General features: G+C 38.9%; 1 protein-coding gene across 1 annotated transcript in view; it reads left to right on the forward strand.

Annotated features, from left to right (window-relative positions):
• The window catches only part of SMS (spermine synthase), a 52,268-nt gene that overhangs the window by 25,612 nt on the left and 3,434 nt on the right, over positions 1–23,222 (forward strand). The window contains exons 3-10 of the mRNA XM_063343082.1: positions 2,017–2,110; positions 2,880–2,944; positions 4,667–4,842; positions 6,734–6,888; positions 7,819–7,908; positions 8,991–9,105; positions 9,662–9,741; positions 20,562–20,677. Of these exons, the coding sequence (XP_063199152.1) occupies positions 2,017–2,110; positions 2,880–2,944; positions 4,667–4,842; positions 6,734–6,888; positions 7,819–7,908; positions 8,991–9,105; positions 9,662–9,741; positions 20,562–20,677 (891 nt within the window). The remainder of the gene's footprint in view (positions 1–2,016; positions 2,111–2,879; positions 2,945–4,666; positions 4,843–6,733; positions 6,889–7,818; positions 7,909–8,990; positions 9,106–9,661; positions 9,742–20,561; positions 20,678–23,222) is intronic.

The following is a 23,222-nucleotide window of genomic DNA, read 5'->3' on the forward strand; positions in this document are numbered from 1 at the left end:
GGCATCCTCTGTTTACTTTGCTTTTGGCAGGAGTACATTAGAATGAGTTTGCTGGTTCTTCCGAAGCACTTTCTTATATGGCTTGTATGAGAGAAGCAAAAAGCTGCCATAGAAGTGTCTTGAATACTGAAAACACTTTTATTCTGTCTATTTGTATTCTTATATGTGGTCTCTCAAGTGGTAGCATTCTATCAGGTAGTTAAAAAGAAAAAAAAAAAAAGGGAAGAAAAAAGCGTCGCTGTTTACTTTTTGACTATCTTCTGTCCGTCTCTTCATCAGGGTAAAATAGTGTGTTTTATTTTATGCAGGAGTAATTTCCTGGTGTGGGGGGAATGCATGTATTAAGGCTTTTCTGTGTTTTCACTTAATGGCCATTGGGAGTACACCCGTTTTCTGGTCCCTAATCAAAAACACTTGTCGGGAGGACACCTAGTGGACGACCGCTGAGATGTAGCGAGAGTCACTGAAGACTGACAATCTGCAGGTACTTGAGAGGGGGAAACACAGTGGACGTTTGCATATTGTATAGAAACGTCTTTCCTCCTGAAGGCAAGACGTGTGCGTAAAGGCTTCAGAAGAGTCCAAGACTCCCCAGGCTCGTCTTCTGAAGAGAAGTGGGTGATGATCTGGTTTCTCTGTCAACTGTAAACACATCGCAGCTACAGATCACTGCTGTCCAAAGCCAGCAAGAGTGTTTTTGTTCTTGATTCACTTCAGTCAGTTTCATCGTTTTATCATTTGACAGTTACCAACAATTATTATCTTCAGATAACACAGAATATTCAGGATTTTCTCTCTCACTGCAGTTAAGGGTGTTTGCTGGCCAAAGTTCCCATCACCACAGGTGAGGTGGTGTTAATACTGAGGCAGACAGTTTAGGAAAGTAGCTCTGGAAGGGACAAAAAAAGGTGGGAGTGGTGGGGAGATGGGAGGTCACCTCAACTTTTTGTCTCAACAAGAGTTGGTTTGTGTTTTGCCCTTGAGAGGCTTAGTGGGGTGATAAGAGCAGACAAGCAAGGAAAGGGGCATTCAGAGAACTGCATACAGCTTTATCTGGGGTTTCTCTGTGTTATACTAATGAACTTCCATCCCTGAATACCCTTCTTTCTTTCCTCGGATGTTTCTGTTCCCATCTGCTCCTCTGCCCTCTTCTTTCACTGTATGCTTCCCTTCCTTTAGGTGATCCCCTTGTAGCCTTGTTTGGTTTTGTCTTCTCCCCTCCCCAGTATGGAAATGCATAGCCTCTGCTACTCTATTCTCATTTTCTTGTGTCCTTCCCGGTAGTTGTTATCTTTTGTTTCTTGCAAGTTCCTGAAGGTCCTCTATTTGTCCACCTAACACGTAGCATGGTGAAGCCTTACTCTTTGGGCTTTAAATGCTCCTGTAATAAATACAGTATACAGTAGGAGTTTTGTCTGTCTTGCATCTGTATTCATCAATGAGAGTTTGCTGCTGTGATTTCTTTGCCAAAGCAATGGTTTGCTTCAGGACACTTACTGTTTTTCACTTCTAAATTTTTATTCAGCTTTGAATGTGAACACTGTCTGTGTGAATAATTGCTATAATGTTTAAAAAAGAAACAACAGCAACAAAAAACCCCCAAGAAGTGAGAAAGGAGATACAGGGGAAGGAAGGCATCCAGTTGCTTACTTAAGGCTTGATTTCAATTAAAAAACAAAACCAACACAACACACCTGTTCAGGCAGGCCTTATACTGCCTACTAGTCTCAGCTCTTTAAGTATTTTCCCCTTGTACCGTACCTGTTCTGTTCTAAACACCCTGCTTCCCTGCCATGCTGTCTGCTGATTTTTAGTTATGTAGTGACCGGCAACGAGTGACTAGGCAACTTTCTGTGACTTGCAGAGGAAGACCAGAGTTGGCACTCCCAACAGTTACAGACGACTGGAAAAAGAAACATGCATTCTGAATTTAATATAACTCGTTTCAGACCGTCTTTCCTCATTTACTCTGATTTTTGATAGTAGAATCATCATCCCTGTCTCTTTATTTTGTAGTTTTGCCAATTTGAGAATTCACCCTCATGGATTAGTGTTGGTGGATCTGCAGAGCTACAATGATCATACGAAAGGAAGAGAGGAAGTCGATCAGGTATGAGTGATGCTTATCTTACTAGGCTTATCAAACTGCGTGGGGAGCTCCTTCTTTTCTTCAGGTCTATCAAAATATATCTTGGTAAAAGATTTTTAAATATCAGAGTTAAATCAAACCTGAATGCTTACAGATGAGGAGTAGTAACACCTATTGTAGTTGCATACATATGAGTGTTTGCGCACAAACAACACACTTTCTTTTGCATGTCCTGGGCCTCGTGTTCTTTGCTGTAAAAGTTGTAAAGACATAAGCAGCCTTGGTTAGGGCTCAGGTCTCTTCAGATACCCAAGGCAGTGAGGGAGAAGTGATGTCCAACCTGCAACCTGCTGTATCAGTATATGACTTTTTTTCCCTCTCTAATCTGAGAGGTGGGGAGCCTCTATACTCAAACCTCTTCCCCACGGAGAAAGATAATTTCATCTTCCCTGACATGAAGGCTTCAGAAATTGGATATTGCAGGGGAATAGGCCACTGATTTGGGAATGAAACCTTAGAGGGTTCTCGTGTTCCCCCTTCAGCTGTCCCTGAAAGGTTTGGCTATGTTATCCTGGGGGACGGCTAAACACAGCGATGACAGCTGCTACAATATGCACACTCTTGCTAGTAAAAGAGGCTAAGGTGACCAGCTAGTTATTCATAGGCTTCTAATGTTACATTTCAAAGACTTTCAATGCAGGTGCTACTATTTATTGCCTTCCAAGTAGCCTAATTTTTACATTAAGCGATCATCTATAAATTCCACCTCTTTTGTTTGCTACTTTTTCAGCTTCTAAACAAAGTAGAAGAAAGAATGAAAGAATTGTTTCATGGTAATATAAAAAGGGTGAAACGGTAAGTTCTTGCATCTACTTCTGAATGTGGCTTGTCTGCATAGTTGCTAAAGATAATCAAATTATGCTTTGCCGTACTGTGATGAATAGCCTGGAGTATGAATTTATGCATTTGGTTTTTTCCCCAATATTTTAACATTGTTTTATTGCAGAATTGAAGATACTGTGAAGTTTGTCACTTTGTTAAGCTTCATCTTCAGTATTGTTCTTTTGGACAAGGATTATTTCTTTAATCTGCTGCAATGGTTGCATGAAATGGTGGGAGAAAAGGCAACCAGGAAGCAAGAGCCAGACTGCTCTGAAGGGGCTGGGGAGCCAGGGGTGGCAGAGGCATAGGCCAGGCTATGAACTGTACCCACCGGGCCCCATCCCACCGGTGATTTTAAAAGTGACACTATACCTTGAATGTTGTTTTTGCGTTTTATAGCTGTATGTAAAACACAGAGGTAGTTATTTTCTTTCTTTGTTCTGGTAAAGCCTCATGTGGCGCACAGTGTGCAAATGTAGATAAGCTTGTATATGTGTATATGGGGGAGAAGCTCTCTCTTTGAGGATATTCTAATACTGAAATACAATATTGGAAGTTTGTGTAATCCCTGTGATAGGAACTTGTTAAAAATGGGTCAGGAAAAAGTCTACCTGAAGTGATCCAGATTATTCTGGTTAGTCTAGTATAAGAAGATGAACTTCCTAGAACAGTGGATCTGGCATGGATCTTGTCACATACCCTTCAACTTTTTTTTTTTTTTAAATTGGCTTTGCATCCTTCTAGTGTTTGCTTCACATATGCAGCTCCACTAGAATTAATGCTGCTGGAAAAGTTGTAACTGCCTTTTTGTTATCTTCAGGTAGTGAATGGAGGCTCTTCCTCTCACCGTGTGCTGCCATCTTGCGGCTCACTGAGGGTAGAAAGTATTGTTGAAGAGTTCATTGAGAATCACTAGTGCATTTAGAGGAAACATGTCTATGTCTGCTCTTCTGCTACAGCCTCCTCTACAAAAAAACTCGCCCATAACTCTGAAGTGTCTGTGGGAAATCTGATGAACTCTGTCCGCACATTTTGCATAAAATGGAATGCAATGATTTGATTTTGATCATTCACTGCTATTTCAAATGTAGTTTGTCTTTACAGGTGAAATACTGATTTGAACCAAAGTACTTCTAAAAGGAATTAAAAAAAAAAAAAAACAAAACACAAACAACAAAACCCAAAACAATCTATGCAGCTGCTTGAACCATTTTTAAAAATCTGCAAACTGTCAGCTGATCTCAAGGATTATGTTTATGCTTTGCAGGGTGACCTGACTCAGTTTGAAACACTATAACAGTTTGCTTTTTGTGTATGTATTTAAAATGTCTCTCAGTACAACTTTAGAATGGTGGGATCCACTAATTTCAAAAAATGGCGTTCTTAAGTGAGCTGAAGGTGGAAGAGGTTTTGCCATGGTTTTTTTGGGTCTGTGTTCTGCTTTTTTATTTTATCCATTTCTAGTTATGAGCTGATTCTTCTGCAGGGGCTGGTATGTTACGTAAATCCCCTCTCTTAGGGTAGAAATAGATTCATGTGCACATTGTAGAAGTTGTCATAAAGAAGAACTGCTTATTTCGTCTGTGCCTTAATATTATTTGTTTATTATGGTGAATCCACAGGATGTTTAGAGGGAATTTATAGTAAATGTTCTCAAATGCTTTGTGATCTTTTTTTCTTGTTATTTCTTTCTAGATTGCCAGCCATTTTGAGAGGGGGTGTTATTGATAGATACTGGCCCACAGCTGATGGGCGCCTGGTGGAGTACGACATAGATGAAGTTGTTTATGATGAAGATTCACCTTTTCAGAATATTAAAATTCTGCATTCAAAACAGTTTGGGAATATTCTTATCCTCAGTGGGGATGTTAGTAAGTATGATCTCCTTTGAGGATCTTTTGCATGAAACTGTAGGAAGTGTTGTTTTCTATCTTGCTATGGCACAGCTTTAATAGATTACTAAGGATCATGGTTCTGGTAAAGGAAGCTGCATATATACATGTACACATATACCTGCTCCCGTATATAAAGTATTTTAATCAGAAAGGCTGACCAATGTAAAATCTAGAATACAAAAAAAGATTTCTTCTTCTTCCAAAGTTGTCATCTTTGCTGTGGAAGGTGGCACAGAGAGAGAATCGAAGTCAGTCTTCTCTAGCAGACCTTATTCTACTCCTTTCTTTCATATGAGCTTTTACCTGTTTGTTGCAAGTTCAACCTCTTGAAGGCTTCTGTTTGACAGTAGAACATGCTACTTGTTGGTCTTTAAAACACAGTGGAATTCTAAAGAAATACGAAGAAGTAAGAGCTAGCATGTGCGTGGGGATAATTCTGCTGCTCCCTTGATGCCCTAAAGGAATTACCTGCTTGGTGAGATACAGAGCAGCTGTATCTTAACCCATTTAGCTGTTTTGTTGGTGAACATCTTCTGACTCTGTCGTCTTCAAAATGCTCAGTTGAACTCTTATGTTAAGAAGAGTGACCCAGCCTTTATGGGAAGGTCTTTAGATGTGGTGCTCTGTGCCTGCTGATCTTTGTACTTTTGAAAGTGAACTTGGGAAAAGATGGGATACCGTTCTTTTAAGCTGGATGAGAATGCTGTTTGCTAGAAAATTTAGGCATCAAGGAGTATGCTTTGTAAACTGTCTCAGTACTTACACTGAAAAGTACTGACTGGGGTAAATGAGGGACGTTGCTGTCTAGGGATAAAATACCTAATTTCAGTCTAATGGTAGAGTAATTAAGAAATTTGACTATAGCTTTTTGAAGTCACCAGAAATAGCTCTAACCATTCAGTTAGCTTTCTGCAACTGTCAGGGGTACTTCTGTGCAGATAGCAGCTGAAAAGTGTTGTTACTGAATTCATTAGCAAGGTATTTTCTAATTCAGTTAGAATTGTATTTGAAATCACCAAATTAGGTATTCCGTACTTCTAGCCAGAAATTTTAATCAGAGTTTCATATGGAGATGGGGTTTTGCTTGAACGTTGTTACAATGTACCTCATAGAAAGGGAAGTAAGCCATTACTTTTCTTACCTTCCATGGGATTTTAAAATACTGCTTTGTGTCATTTCGTTATTGTGCACTTAGAAGCAAAGTGCTGATTGCCTGGCAGAATGTTAGGATATGCTATGATGTGCTACTGCACAAAGCTGTGCCCTTGTAGCTCACAACTAATTACAGCTTAGGAATGTTACTGAACCTAATGGTGAGCAAGTCAGCAGAACGCACGCTTCAGAGCCCTTCAGCAGTTAGGTGTTAACGGTCATCCTTATGCTTCCATCCAGGAATCCACTGGGGTGCATCTAGGTTGCTCTTTTTACTTGGGGTGCAGAGTGTGCTTTCAAAAAACCCCCAGATTTGTCTCTTGCAGCACTAGCCTGAGGTGAAAACCCACTGAAGTATCAACTGTGGACATGAAGTCCTAAGTACTACCCGTGTCTCTACACAGTTACAAAGCACTACGACTTTGCTTCTCTTGACACACTGTGCTTGGTAATGCTGAGGTAGCCATTTCTGGGTTTGCATTGAGAACTAGAGAAATGCTGTGTGGGATTCTGAGGAGGATCTCATTAGCTTTGGTAAATCAACAGCCTCCTGTTACCTGGACTGTCTCTTGGGAGCTATGTTCTTTCTGTACAAGCTCTTGCTTTGGTCTGTATTATACCACCTTTGCATTAACACCAAATTAATATCAATTAAGAAGAAGAAGAATTAAAGATATAATGCTTCTGTCCAACTTTTTCTCTTCCTTCCATTCAGATCTGGCAGAGAGTGACCTGGCATATACTCAAGCCATAATGGGCAGCGGAAAGGAAGACTACACTGGGAAAGAAGTCTTAATTTTAGGAGGTGGTGATGGAGGTATACTGTATGAGATAGTCAAACTGAAGCCAAAGATGGTTACTATGGTAGAGATATCCTTTGACAAATGACTGATTGTTTGTTTCAACAGTTTTCAGCCTGTGTATTCTGGTGATGTCTTAGCACTGAGCAGAATTAACTGTCAGGTTCCAATTTGCGTGAGGAGATAAGATCTAAAATTAAAATTTCTTTTTGTCAGCTTAAAGAGACCCAGTGACTATGTATTTGCGCATCATTACGTAGCATGTGCTTTCAAGTTCCCAATCCATACTAAAACTCTCGAGTAGCCATTTACATAGAACTGGAAAGGAACACTTCTGTCATGAGACCGATCTTCTCTGATAACAGAAGGCAGGTCTGTCAAGTCTGCAGTTTGGGCTGAGTTCCGCCTTCTTGGGTTTTTCTGTTTTTGTAAAGAAAATAATCCCTAGAAGCAAAAAAGTTTAATCAATAGGAATGTCAGGACTTGGCGAATTGTGTTGGGGGCAGAAATGACCAACTCTTGCCCTGTCTTAAAAATACTGATACAAAACAAGCTTTCAACATTCTCTAGTACAAATAGTATGTAATGTAAACCGTTGTTTTCCCTATGAAATGTTGGTCATCCTAGGATTTGGGATTCCCGTGCTAGAAATTAAAAATAATTGTTTTTAAAGTGTAGTATTTAAAAATAAGAGTCTTAACCTAGTTTAGCTTTATGGGATTTTCAGATACACCATGCTATTGTTCACATTTCAAGCTTTCACAGTAATGGTAACCTAAGGTACTAGAAATACTGGTTAAAAATGAAAATAAGCACTTCCTAAACCTCTGACTGAATCTGGAGGCAAACGTATGAGGCTAGTTATTGCAATATGTATACCAAGATACACATCTCGCTATTCCTTTGTGAATGTCACCTTTTTGAGAATTTCTTTCTGAAGAAATAGGAACTGTTACTCGTATTATTTCTGGAATGTAGAATGCCTTAACCAGCTTTAAACATTGACCAAATGGTGATCGACGGGTGTAAAAAATACATGCGTAAAACATGTGGAGATGTCTTAGACAATCTGAAAGGAGAGTGCTATCAGGTAATTCTTTGTTTTTCTTTCATTAGAAGTAATATTTCACATACAGTCATACCTAGCCTGGAAGACTGCTATGGCAATGTTTTGGGAGAAAAGTCTTCTGATTTTTCTTAATTTTGTGAAGGATTTTTTCCTTTTTTATGATACTTCTAAATTTTAATAGCTGGCAGTGGGATTTCTGTTGCAAGTATACATTAGCGTCAAAATATTTTAACTCACCGTCTTCAAATTCTTTTAAAAATAATTATATATAGCTTTTAATGAATATGAAATAAGAGAATGTTTATTGCCATAGCTTACTAATAAAGAGAAAATTGCAGTAAAGATAGTGTTAAATGTCATTCTTTAAATTGATGACATTAAATTGATGAAAAGATAGAGGAAACGTACTTAAGTTAGTTGTTCTGTACTTTTGAGAATATCTGAATCTGTAATATGCATTTTAAAATTATTTTTAATTTGCAGGCAATATCTCTTACCATTACATGGCCAGTGTATTAAAAAATTAAAAAAAAAAAACCAAAACAAACACAAACCACCATGCATCCCTGCAGTTAAGGTCTTTATGTGCTGCATCTGACAGAGCTTACAAACTAGCCCAGGTGTGACCTGACATCCTCAATAGAAATCTTTCTGTTTTCATTACTCCTCCTGAAGGCTCTCACAGGTACTAGGTTACAGGTGTGAGCTAAAAAAAGCATGCAAAAAAATTAACGGAGAAGTCACTGGAAGGCTACTTTGCCTGAGTCAGTGGCCCTTCATACAAATACCTTATTTTACTCATGTGTTGGGAGACTGCTAACCGTTGTTACCATTTGGTAGGTAGAACAGCAGTCACCCAGCAATCAATGACAGAGCTAGGAAATTCTGTCCTGCAGTGCCTACACTGTCATTGTCGTAATTCCTACTACTGTTCCTCCTCCTTATATGATGTCAAAAGTTGAAAATGGAGCCTAAAATTAAACGCATATTTAATTTTGTACTTTCCTGCTCCTCTGAATTCCTGTGAATCTGCATTTGTTCCTTTTACCTGATCAGTTTTAGGGTATTTTGAGGACTAGCTACAGTATTTCATTCTTACACAGGTTCTAATTGAAGACTGTATTCCTGTACTGAAGAGGTATGCCAAAGAAGGAAGGATGTTTGATTATGTAATTAATGATCTGACGGCTGTTCCAATCTCCACATCTCCAGAAGAAGGTTAATCTTCTAATTTATTTTCCTAAACTTCTGAGGATTTTCCACATTTCTGCCCCTCCGCTGCATAATGGTTGGCAGTTTGCAACAAAAAATACTTTGATTCTTGTCTTTTTAATAGCAAATCTGAGGGGCAAAGAATGATGGTAACACATCTGTTCATCTTGAACGCTAGAAAAAATTAGCAAGTGCCTAGGACTTTTTTAAACTGTGCTCTTATTCCAAAATAATATGAACTCATTTATTTCTTGAGAAAGTATTTGTGGAGTTCACACTCCAGTAGATTTTTCCTCAGTGTATAATTTCTTGGAAACATCTGGAAAATTACCGTGAAGAAAAACAGAGATACTTCCACCATCGTTACCACTGTATATGGGTTGTGTGGAATTTTTAACTGTTTTTTTTTGATGTTGCTGGTTTGTTGTTTTATTTTGGGTTTTGTTTTTAAGTATAGGATAGCTACTTTGCAAGTGAATATGTAATACGTTGCAAGTGAATATGTAATAGTGAAAAAAACAGTAATGTGCATTTCTGTATTTAAATCATACTTCATATGTAGATTCCACATGGGAATTTCTGCGGTTGATTCTTGACCTCTCAATGAAAGTCCTGAAACAAGACGGAAAATACTTCACACAGGTATGATATCTGGATGTGAAAAAGTATTGCTGTATGTGTATTGCAATCTGCATTTTTCAGATGGAAAAAAAAAAGGTAACGAAACTAACTAAAAATCTACTAGAATCATAGAATACCAAGTTGGAAGGGACCTCAAGGATCATCTAGTCCAACCTTTCTTGGCAGAAGCACCTGTCTAGGCAAGATGGCCCAGCACCCTGTCGAGTTGAATTAGTGTCCAATGTTGAGGAATACACCACTTCCCTGGGGAGACTATTCCAATGGCTGATTGTTCTCATTGTGAATAATTTTCCTCTTGGATCCAGTCGCAGTCGTCCCAGGAGTAACTTGTACCTATTACCCCTTGTTTTTAACATGTGACCCCTTCTAAAAAGGGAGTCTCCATCTACTTTGTAGTCACCCTTTAAAGAGTGAAACATGGTGATAGGTCTTCCTTGAGCCTTCTTTTCTCAAGGCTTACTAGCAAGCTGGTTTTCTCTTTTTTAACAACTCCTTAGGGATTTTTGCATGAAATTTGGGCTTTGCTAACTGACTTGTCTTTTTTCATGATTTCAGCTGAATTTGTAGCGCTTGTATCTTTGAATTTAGAAGTATAATTTCAAGAATCAACTAGGCATACAGAATATTTTAGCTGTAAGCAATTTCGGAAAAGCAGATGTACTTTATAAACAGATACAAGGTTTTTAAGATAATGTAGGGTGTAAGACATGAAAATTTGTCATCCATAAAGGTATAAGAATTTGACATAGGTGCAATGGGACGAGAAGATGAGTCATTTGGGAGTAAATACTCTCTTTTTGCTTGGTATCCACTCCTAATGCAAGTCACTGGTTTGGCTTCTGCAAAATGGATTTTAAACACTTGAATATGTTTTTACAGTGCTTGGCATTTGTGAAGTATTTAATATAGTCATAAATAAGATTTTGCCCTTGTGTATGAAATTTTTAATGCAACTCTACTTAAAACCAAGTAATTTAAGACTTGTATACTTGCTACAGTATAGTCACCTCATGGATAATAGTGGTAGAGCTTTCATCTGAAGATACTTTCTGTATGTAATGCTGAATTCGTAATGCCACAAAGCTGCATGCACGTGTACAAAAACGCGACAGGACCCAGCACATGGTTGTGTGAAGTACAAATCTCTGAAGTTGTATTTCTTTTGTCGTGACCATACCTTAACTAGTCTTCTGATGTGTGGAGCATCTAAGTACAGCATTTTGAAACAATCTTGTTAAGATCTGAAATAATGTAGCTAAAATTACACACTTGGACTCTGTTGCTATCAGCGTAAAGTTTCTGAGGTGTGTAAAGGAACTAGTTTACTGTAAAATTGGGTAGGTTTATAAAGAAATGCAAAATTCATAGAATGAGGTTTTGGGCATCTTTAATGTGCTGCTTTATTTTAAAATGCTATGGTTGCATGGGCAAGATAAACTATCTTGTGCTTGAAATGTAAAATAGGGGGTTGAAATGTAAAATAAGGGCTGTATCACACTGTGAATTTTAATGGCTTTTCTCTTCTGTTAATAGTGGAAATATCTATGACATTGTGATATTGAAAGAACACTGCATCTTTTGGACAGAGCAAGCATTTGTGTTGCAGTTGTCACACTTGTAACACACACACTGAGACTAGCCCACTTTATTAGGAAGTACGTAGATGTATGTCTGTGGAGAGGTATCTGTCAGATTTTGGAGAAGGACCCTGGGAAGAAGCTGGAGTGATGGCTGTGCTGCAGCCAGGGTACAGGGGGGGTGGGTTTGTGTCAGCTGAAACCAATAGAGGTTTAGGCTAGCCCAGTCCTGCTGCCTGTCCTGCCCTGATGGGAGGAGATAAGCCAGCTCTCCAGCCTCTCTGCTTGCACAGGAAGAAAGGATGCCAGTACTGCACCAGCCCTGGTGGGTTTAAGCCATTGAGAAACTGTGGGATATCGGTTTCACAGTCCCCAAGCAACAAGGTGGCAGGATGGGAAAGAAACAGTATTAAAATTGAAGACTGAATTTGGACTTGTGGCTAACTGATAGCCACTGGTATCCAGTGAAAGGGCCGGAGTGTCGAAGCAGTACACTCTGGCAACTTAGTCTTCCTGAGGGTGTTGAAAAAAGGAAAATTAACATGGGGGTGAACAGCTATCAGAGCTTTTGCTATATCTGCTGATACACTACCCAGCCCATTTGATGGTCCTTGTAGCCTCTTCCCAGTTGATCCTAATTTAAAAACAGGAACAAACAGAAGATCCCCCCCGAAAACTCAGTAATCTGATCATAGGAAGAACAGACTTTTAGGGATGCTTTAAATAAAATCATCTGTCTATAAATTAGATTTTGAATTAAACTGATTAAAGCTGGATATCCAAAGGATTGGGTTAGACCATGGACAGAAGTTCAGATGCGACAACTACCGACTTTGGTAGCTGAGCTTAGTCACAAACTGGGATCTGGTAAAAGGTTTTGAATGCTCTGATGATGAGCTTTTTTTTAGCTCTGTGTATTAACATTGGAAGTTTAAGTTACTTTTGCTCCAACTGTCTACTTCCAGGATGCTTATCTTAGATAGCAGGGTATACTTTACTTCCTGAAGGAATCGCATGCATTGTAAGACAGTTGTGTTTTTAAAATCCAGGACTCTGTGTGCTCCCTGCACACATCCCCCCCCACCCCCCGGCTTTCTTAAAGTGCATTTTGGTTCTCAAAAACATAAAATATGTTAAATATCATAATGAAAAGCAGTTGGGGGAATGTCCACCTATTTGTTAGAGCCTTTGTTGTGACGAGGAAATGTCTCATAGGAGAGAAGCTGCAAAAGGGTCATTGTCCTGCAATTGTCTTGGACAGTAGCTATAGTTGCTGCTTCTGCCTTGGCATTATGTTCTACTAATATTCAGAACTTCTGTCCTTTGTGGTTTGTGGCCTGTTCTCTGATAGTTCTGCTTGCACAGGTTACCTTGTGCGTCTTGTTAAAATGTCATTTATGTCAATGCTCAAGACATGCTTTACCCAAAAGTGAAATTCTTTTCACAGGATGCCAGCTTTTCACCTACTGTATTGCTGCCTGGTTCTCTAAATGCCACTGCTGGGAAAAATAAATGGAAATGCTCATCACCTCTTCATTGAGCTCTGCACGAGTTTTGGAAAGTGTTCTCTTCAGCACATGAATTGATTTTGAGGTGTTTTACAATAGACAGTATACTAGACCTTTCTGTTATTACTAGGAGCAGACTGCTACAAGTATTATTCAGGACTGCTGTTAGAAGGCAGGGTCTAGAGCTGCCTAACCGCAGCACTCCAGAGTCCAGAAGCACTGTCTGGAAAATGGTCTTTAAAATAGGCATGTTCTGGAAATAAAAACAATTGCTAGTAGGTTGATAACATGGAAGCAATATAAATAATAATGATAGGCCTTGCAGTGCTAAGAGAAAATAGTAATTCTCCTTAGACTGCAGCATAACCTCTTCTACTCCCATTCAGGATACTTTCCTGTAGAGTTCTGTGTACTGTTTCCAGCCTAACTGAGAATTAGGGCTTTTGTTGTGGCACTCTGATACAGCTCTGAACTTTGAGAGCTTTTTCCTGTCTCTTAGTTGTTAATAATTTCATGTGCATTAACTAGAAAAAAGCTCCTAATATCCTACTAGTTACATAATGGTATTTTTGATTAATTAACTTAAAATATGAGTTCATCAAAGCTTCAGTGCACAGAAATAATCTGGTTTTCACATAATTGCATTGTCCAGATGGCATGTTGCTTTCTCTTTGTCATCTGCAGGAGATGACAAAATGGTTGGTGTCGTTGCTCCAATTGGCTGAGAGTCTTGTCTGGTGCTGCACAGTTGATGGGTTTCCTAAAGATGATTGGCAGGCCAATTTGATTTTGATTAGATCTTGTAGGCCTTAATGCAGATAGTGTATTTTTAGGATGGTATGTGCATTACCAACAAAAGAAAAAACTTTGACAAAATGCGCTGGTGTATGTTAGCTTCCTTTGATTGATATCCTTTATTTCAATGAAGACCAAAGTGCATTAACAATGGGGTATGCACCCTGACCCAAGAGCTGAGAAGTGCTCCTAGGCCAACAATTTTTTCAAAACCAAAACTCTTCCTGGGAGTGCTCAATAAAAGCAACCAATCGTGATGTAGGTAGGAGTGCACTAATGTCAAGCGGAGAGCAAAAAGCTAGGTTTCACTGGCTGATCTGTTAACATATTATTATGAAATCACATTTTCTTGTGGGATGATATCTGTTTGCAGCTTGCCTCCTGAACGTAAATCAGTTACGTTTTTGTACAGCTAAAATAGTATTTGTGCTTGTCAGTAGTCTCTTTTTCCCACGACACTCATGATTGTAGTATGTACTTCAGCATTTGCAGGTCACAAATTACTTGGAGTTTTGGTAATGATGATAATTCTTACTCAAGCGTGACACACCATGCATGCCTTTCTTTCCCAGATCTGTGTGCCTGACTTTACTTGAGATCTTGCCAGAAGCAGCCAGGCAATGAGAAGTTCTCATGCAAAGCCAGCTGAAAATCATGAGGGCCATTCTAGTAATTTCAGGAGTGTGTCAGAGCAGAGGTCTGAAATGAACAGTTAACAACAAGAAGTTAGGTAGTGGAGAAGATAAAGAGGAGATTTTTTTCTTTTTTAAAACTTTAGCAAAAGTCAAACTCTGTGTAAAGGAGAAGGGAGATTTAAAAATGAAGGTGTGGTGGGTTTTGGTGTGGGTTTTTGGCTAGGTGTTTCTGAGCAAGTTGTGATTAGTGTTTTCATCGATTTGGTAATCGGCTATGAAATACAAGAGCATATTATGCACATTGATAGAAAATAGATAAAAGCTACTTTTTTTCTAGATAATTTATTTAGGTATGCTTATCATTTGAGATTATCAAAAGAATTCTTTTTTGGCATGCTACTCTAACACACCTGGTTGTTCCCTCAGGATGCCATGGTGATCCTCAAAGCAGCCTCCAAAAGCTAATGCAGAATATCCTTTCACCACTAGGTGGAGACTGGTAACTAATATTGCTTAACAGTTTATTAATATTTATAGAGAGATTCTGCCTGTAAAAGGCTTTTTAGACTATTTATTCATATTCCTAGGGGATGGAAGAACATATGTGGCCAATTTTAGGTTGAAGGAGGGACTTTTTGCTTGTTTCAGTTCTGGAAAGATAGAAAGGGCAGTTTATGGAGCTCATTCTCTGCTGCTGCAAGTCTGTGCTGAAGTGTACCAGGTAGAAGAACACATCCATACTTGCTCTACACATCCATAAATAGTAATTGCAATGAGAACAAAAACTTACCTGAATGAACAGCAGCCTTGCTTTTCACGTCCTTACTTTTGTAGCTGCATTGTCCATAGTGAGACTCTTGCAGCCTACATAAGACCTGGACGAAGGGAGGTGTCCTTAGCCTGCAGGACTTGCAGTCCTATCTGTATTTTTAAGACTTGAGGCTTATTTGCGAAAACTTACTGTTGAACATAATCCCGCTACTGTGATGCTTAAGGGTCATATGGCTTGCTGTTCTTCCTTCTCCTTCTGAAGCTGGTGCTTTAGACGTTTTAGTGATGTAATATGGGTCAAGGTCTGTGAGGTGCTCAGTGTTGCCTTCTTCAGGGGGAGGCAGTTACAGGTGCAGGTTTCCAGCCATCACAGGGGAGAGAAATGGGAGTCACTGAGGATGTGACAACTTGGCATATCCTGAGGTCCGGTTTCATCTCTAATGGACCTTCCCAGTGACTTGTTTCTGAAAACATTAAGTGTTCTTATGCTATTGGACCTTCTAAAAGCCAGTATGATTTTTAGATTGCTTAAGTAATTTTTTTGAGCTTCAGTGGAATATGTGTACTTGTAGATACTAGTGTGATACGTTTGTGGGTTTTTTTCTGAACCGTCGCCATCCTGCACCTTCTATGTAGCACCTGAGGATTGTCCCAACAGTCATGAAACTGCACTCTGCACGATGCAGAGACTGATTGTAAGGTTGTCTCTGCCTGTCAGTGGATTACATGTAGCTATGAAAACGCCTTTTTCTGTGCTAACTTTTTGCTCTGCTGACCTAATCCTTTGAGGTTGAGCAAACTATCATTTTCAGCTTGTTTATGAAGTGGAACCTTTAAAAATACCTCTGAACAGGAATTTGCTGCTTCCTAGTCTGGGTCATCCAACCCAGGCAGGATAGAAACAGACCACTCACAGGTTTGCGTTCCAGTAAACAGTGCTAACCACTGGTGCAGGGGATCAGACGTCTGCCACATGCACACCCAGCCCTTCACCAAGCTGTCGCTTCCTGGCCACTCTCTTAATACGGCGTGGCCCTGCCCTCAAAACGTGCAGACCACCGTGATGTTTCTCCATAGTTATGCTCCTTTTTTTGGCTGCTGTGTGGGTTTTCTAATTAGCACTTCCAAAGAGGGAGCAGGGTTCTCCTTGAGTGCAGTGTGCAAGGAGGTGGGAAGAACGGCTGTATGTCCCTTTGAGCCTGTGTGATTTCTTGGCAGTCTGGGAGTCTTTAAGGAACAGACTTTTCATTTCCTTGTGTTACTGAGAGTTCAGTTTTAAATTAATTGATTGTTTAGCCAGTGGAGATACCTTCAGTCAGGTTTGCCTCCATTATCTCCTTAAAAGCTATCCCTGTCACCCACAACTCAAACCTAGCTTTGATGCTAGGTCTTTCATGCTGTGTGTATCTGCTTGCTTCTTAGTCACTCTGAAGTGAGGAAAGAAAAAAAACCTTGGCCATGTTCAGCTCCTGTGCTTATCATTACAAAATAAAAATAGGGAACAATGTTAAACTAAAAATAAAAATTAAACTTCTCTAGTATAGAGACAGACAAGGATGTTTTATAGCAGTGACATGTAGGGTAAGAGGTGAAGAATGACATGTGTAAGAAATGGGCAAGTATGGAAGGGGACTTCCATCTGCTTTCCGGTCACTAGTTTACTTTCCAAGGTTGGAGGAGGCATAGTGGCCTAAATGCAACCTATAATCAGTTGATGGACACATCCCCTTTATAGGTGGGTAAAGTTAACCGGAACTTACAGGGTTAATGTAAACAAACTCTCTTTTACTATTCGTTTTAAAGAATGTTTTTTATTGTCTGGCTGAAACGGTTTTTATTATTTAAATTGTTCAGCATGATTCTCTGGAAACATGGAGACTAGACCCATGGTACTACAGAATGTATGCCTTACGAAAGCCCAGAAGAATTGGTGTTGGGAGACAGACATGAGTTGTCAAAATGCGTACAAGCACTGAGCAGGCTCCGAATGCAAAGGCTGTGAAACAGCTCAGGGATCATCAGTCTTAAACAAGGTCTTATGCATGCAGATTGGTTAATTTCAAAGTGTAAAACTACTTCAGCTGCTTTCATGTCAGAGAGATGCTTGTTAAGGAGGAAAAAAAAAAATTCAGTGTTCTTATCTATCAAATTGCTTGACATGGTACAAAGATTAAGTAAGGGGGGGCAGGCAGAGGAGCCTGGTAGGGTGTTTGTATGTGTTGAAAGTTGACTGAGCAGTGTGGGAGGAAAAAGAAAGTCTGATTTTGCTTATTTCCTTTTGAAAAAGTATAATTGGTGAGGTCATCAGCTTTAAACCTTATTAAACACTGTTCAATATTAGTTTTGTTTGAGTATATGGTTGCTGTTTGGAAGAAAACATGTATTGCTCTACCACATAACTATTTTCATTAGACAGGGGAGTTAAAGTGAACACAGGTTATTAGACTGATCACTGTATTGTATTCCAGGCTTGGTTCCCTGTGTCGTATTTTAGTGGTACAAGAACATCTAAATGTGATTGACATAGTTATCAACACTGTAGGCTTAGTTGATAAAGCTGCTCGCTTCTTACAGAAGGGTGTTAAAAAGTGATTTTTAATAATTTTTCTCTTTATGGAAATAAGTTCATCTAAGTTTTGTAGATTTATTTTTTTTTCCAATTCTTAGCTTTTTGTTGGGTAAAGCCAAATTATTGCAAAAAAATTGTAACTGTCCAGAACTATGAAAAAATCCTATGGTGTGTCTCGAGAAGAGGTCGGGTATCTGAACCTTTAGGTAAGATCTTGATTTGGAGATTGTGAAGTTGCGGGTTTGAAACGTTAAAATTGCTTATTGGCATGTCTTATTGTTCCTGTAATTTGCTTTCCACGCTGTCTGCAGTGATTTGTCTGTTGCTGGAGAAGGGAGAAAGGCTGAAATACTGAAGCGACAGGCTAAGAAACTGTGGATACTTCTATCTCATTGTATCCTATTAAACTTCCTCTGTAATAGTGGTATGCTCCATAAATTACCTCACAGTGTTTTCTATTTATGACTCAAATTGCACACACAGGTTGTTTTTTAGGTTTCTTTTGCATTTAGTCTGATGTTGAAACAAAATTACATGTTTGGTAAAGGGCGGCTGAGCCGAGTAACTGCTACAGTCCCCTGGATAATAACAGGTTACTAAACAAGTGCCACAGTAGTCTGTTCATTGCACTTTGTGCAGTTGTGCTCAGTTAGTGTTTGTCTCATACCTTTTTACAAACCTCTTCTGTTCTCTGATACCCAAATCCAAATAATGATATATTCAATATAAAGCACACCATCTTCCTTTACCAAATAACCAAGTAGACATTTGTTCACGGAATATGATCAAAATGATAACCAAACAAGTGTTTTATCCAAGTTCTTTTGAAAGACTGCTTTCAGGAATACAGGGTTTTGTTTTTTTTTTAAAGATGCTGTGTATAGGATTTTTTAAGTTGAGGTTTTCTTTTCCACTTGTGAAAACTTGAGCATGATGCAAAAATTTTGGAGGAAGAACAGTGGGATGAAGTTTGTTTTCACTTCCTCTGGAAATATAAATGTTTTAAATATGTCATGAAAAAAATCCTACCAATAAAAAGAAATAGAAAACATAGTTTAAATACTGAAGTCAGAATGTGCTGTTTAGATGTACTGATTTCCAAGAAGATCTCTGCTTGTTACGGCCTCTGCCCGTTGTACACTGTGTTTGAGAGCACAGATAGTATTTGTTGGTTAAACTCATCTTAGTTCCTTGCTCTGTGAAAATTAACTTTCAGTTGCATCTGTTGTGCACCTAAGTATTTAAAGGCCATTTTGAAAAATCAGGGAGCACCGAGAAGCAGAAGTTAAACAGTAAAACGCAGCTTTCTTAAAGACCGTTCTCATGGAGTTAAAAGCTTCACAATGTGTTTGCAGAGCAACACACACATGTGAAACATAGGTAGTGCAGATATTTTGGAAGTATTGAATAAATCCTTTGTTCCTGGGGTCCTATGGAACTTGACCTTAGTTTCAAGTTAGAGGTCTTAAAATATTGAATAAGCTGTGACTGTAAGAGCTATGGTTTTTAATTAGGACTAGCTCTTTTTTCTTAGTTGAACCATCTGCATTCATTCAGTCAGATGCAAGTTACACATGTTATCTAAGGGCAGGAAGGGAGAAGATACCTCATTCAGTAACTAAAAAAAAAAAACCCCAGATTATGCACGTGTGTGCATGGGCAAACTTTTTCAGAAGGCATTCAGAGCAGAGGGAGATATTGCCATGCCATAGGTGTAGTCTATTGCTGTAGGCTTTCTCGTTCATATCTCTCTTTCTTGCAAAGTCCAAGGCTTTTAAAGACCAAAAGCAGTACTCTGCTCGGAAGTGCTTACGCTGGAAGGCTTTTGGCCTGTCTAGTCATGAACAGAAAGAGTCATCTAGAAACCAAGAAGCTGGCTGTATTAGTAAATAACTCTTTCTTCGCTTATTTTTTTTGATTTATCTAGACCTTTTTCTGTCTAATGCATATGCTCATATCATCTAGGGTAATGTTCTTGTGATCTGAGATAAATAGCAGCTTTTGTGCCTTGGGTCTCTTGCCATCATTTTGTGGGACTTTGGCTCATATGCTAGGTTAGTAGGAACTGAGTATTCATTAACATGAAAGTTCCCTTTTTTTATTGTCTTTTTTTGTCTTCTGTGGTGAGCATTGTTCGTTGTTCCTCCACTAGGAGTGGTAAAATGTGTGGGAAAGCTGAGAATTTTTATGTTGAAAATAGCTCTGGAGAAATGCTAGTTAATGCTTCTGTTTCTACTGATTAGAAATAAGAAGAAAGTAGGCTTTGTGCTAGGTCAAGGTAAAAGGCATTTATACTATAAGCTGATAAACCCAACCGTTAGGGAAGGATGGGGACACACGTCTCCTGAAGATGTCTCATCCTGCCCCAGGATGTGCACATGCTGTTTGCCAAGGACTATTAACATCGTGTTCCCCTTGACCAGAATCGCAAAACGTCTTGTCTCTATGCTGTGCCACAGCAACAGCACATTTGTATTTGGTGGGTCTTTATTTGGCGTCTTGTACCTGGAAAACAAAAGCTGAGTAATTTGTAAACCATGCATTTTAATGTTGTAAGACCCAGGCAATGTTAAATACTTGAGAAAATCTGGATGTTGTAATACTGTTTACTAATATATGTAAGCAATCATAAAGAAAATGGTTATTGCGTAGATGTTATAGGTAAACAACACATGGTGGTCCGTTTTAACTGGAAGCCCTAATGTAATGGTTGCTACTGCTGGTGGGAGGATAGATAATCCCCTGTTACTTACCCTTTCTTGAAAAGATACAAATTGTTGTTTGCTGTAGGCAGAATGAAGACAAGCTGTTCAGTATTTGCCTTGTAAATATTAAATATTAAGAACAGCATGTATCTGTTTCTGAAGCGTGTGTGAGCCTTCCATTAATATCAAAATGTATATATTCATCTGCAATTTTGTGTATTTGTTTGATTGTAACTGGGACTATTCTTTTTTTTCTTCAGGGAAACTGTATCAATCTGACGGATGCCTTGACTCTGTACGAAGAACAGCTTAGCAGGCTTTATTGTCCTGTGGAGTTTTCAAAAGAAACTGTGTGCGTTCCCTCCTACATGGAATTGTATCCTTAAAGACTGAAAAAGAGTGGAGAGTGTGTATTAATAAATCAAGCAAACCTAGATTGCTTGGAGGTAATGAACTCAAGAGCAAGAATGCAGTTCTAATTTGAATGCTATTAATGTTTTTTATAGTAAATGAGCTACTGCAGTTTTATTTTGAGGATAATTGCAGGAATTCTTTTTTAAAGGTGCCATAAATTCACAGCTGGTGAAATGATCAGTACCTTTCAAGATCAGGCTATGTTTTTATTAATGTTTTTGAGTGTTTCCAAGTGTATTGTTTACACGAAGTAGGATAAACTGTATGATGAGGGTAACGCTGCCTGGGAATTCTGTCAAGGCTGTATCTTCTTTTTCCTTTCTACTTTTACAAAAAAAAACCCCAAACTAACTTTATATGGATTAGCATGATCCAGATCTTTAAGTATTCTCTAATAGATCTATTGTTGAACATACAGCTCAAACTGGATTTTTAATAGGGAAAAGAAGTGATTCCTAGCAATCATTACTAGTTAGTGTTCCTAGAAAAAATATTCCAAGTGGAGCGGTATACACGTTTCTTGGCAACATCCCATTGCTTAAAAACAATTCTTCAGAATGTCTTCATTTTGTGGGTGGTAGGCAAGTTATACAAGGAGCTAGAAGTTTTGGCTTCAAGCCATTAGCTCTAGAGGAGCATTTTGATCTGCTGTAGGGTGGTTGTGCTGGCTGCGTTTGCGTTGAGTGTTTACCACTTCTGTGTAATCTCCCAGAAAATGTTTCTACAGGGTAATGCCTGCTGTAGCTGTCCCTCTCTTGACAGGGGAGACCTTTCCAGGATCTGCTTACTCATAATAGGTTAAGCGTGTGAAACTCTGACACCGTCTTTCTTCTGTTCTGTGTGTTCATTTTGCCTCCCTTCTCTGTCTCTAATCTTGACGCTGTTTAATGCTGTAGCCTGCTGTTCTGGACTCCACACTGACTGTAACAGGCTCCTCCTATTTCTCATTACTGTCAGCTCTCCAGTGAAAGTCAGATTTGATCTTAACATTTTCAAGACAAGAAAGAAAGAGTAAAATAGGATATGAAGATATTTGCCCTTGTAGCTTACAGTTTCAGGGAAATTGGTTATTTTTGCCTCTACAACTGCCAGGCCTTCATGCAACATGTATGTGATTTGAAGTGTGCATCCTCAGAAAGTCTTCTAAATACTTATTGCATTATTTATTTGGAAGTATGCAAAACGTTTCTAAATCAATTGAGTTTGAAATGCTACTTCATTCCTTTGAAAAATACATTTAAATGCTGCTAACGTATGAAATATTTTTAGCAATATATTTATTAAAACTGGCTGTTAAATAGGTATAATGGAGCTTGAAAGTGAACAGTTCTTAGAGAAATGGAGCAAGCTTTATTAGTTTGCTTTTTCTGAATGAGTTAATGATATAATAGTATAGGTACAGGAATGTTAAAGGAGGAGTCATCTTGATGACTTCAGATTAGCCCAAAGTGAATACTCTAATTTGGCCTTGGACTTCTGATAGGCTTTTACCTGCATTTCAGGTACAGGTTGTCATCTTACTTGCAACTTAAAGATTTCCAAGTGAGGAGTATTTTCTGAATGAAAGATTATACCTAAATGTTTCACAGGTGACTGAGAGATTTGATAGTTCACAGTAGAATTGTGACAAGTAATCAAAAAGTTAGGGGTTTATTTCTTTCTGAAGAATGTGACACACTTGTGACATTCATTTAAGTGCCTGAAATCTCTTGAGCCATTGAACAAATCTTTTCGCTTAGGCAAATGTTCATTTTTGTAATCTGACCAAAAGTTACCTGCGTGAGTACCTGAATGCAGCCGAAGTGCTAAGCTGGCTTATTGCTTTTTATTGTTACTTGTTTTGCCTACTTCAAGAATTGTTATCTAGTGTAACTGTTACTTGAAATTCTGGTGTTTACCAGTGTTGCTGTGGGGGTAGTCTGAAATTTAAGTAGCTGTTGACATAAAAGCCAGCTCTCTGTTTTAAGGAAAGCATATGTGTATCTGAGGTTTCCACCGGGACCTTATGGTGAACATGGAGGCTCCCATCTGGAGCATGTGTGACCTTGCTGTGTAAACAGAAAAGCATGTATTTTTATGTGGGTTTATTAAGTTATAAATCCCAGAACTCTATGCCTTGCTCTGCAGCTGTTGGGTGGTGTTCATATCTCCAGAAGCAGGTGGAATTACGTAGCACTGATATCTCTCCTGTGCCCAGCACGGCAAGAGAGCTCTCAAGGATTAGTTGTTTGTCCTGCCAGGAGTACCTCAGAGGACTGTGGTTTGAACATACCTTCTGTGTGACTGTGCTGAAGCTGGGTCCATCTGCCCCCGGAGAAGCAGCAAAAAGAGCACTGATACAGCTGCCGGTTGTTCTGTATTTACTTTTAGCTCAGTCTGGGCGACATAAAGGTCTGCTTTCTGAAAAGCGTTTTAAGTCCATAAGGCAAACACTGCAGAAGCTTTTAGAGAAAAGTCTAGGCAAAATTTAGATGCGTATGTTAAGTGAGTGTTCAACAGGACCCCTG

Source organism: Chroicocephalus ridibundus, chromosome 1 (genome assembly GCF_963924245.1).
Source record: "Chroicocephalus ridibundus chromosome 1, bChrRid1.1, whole genome shotgun sequence".
In the NCBI taxonomy this organism is placed as follows: Eukaryota; Metazoa; Chordata; class Aves; order Charadriiformes; family Laridae; genus Chroicocephalus; species Chroicocephalus ridibundus.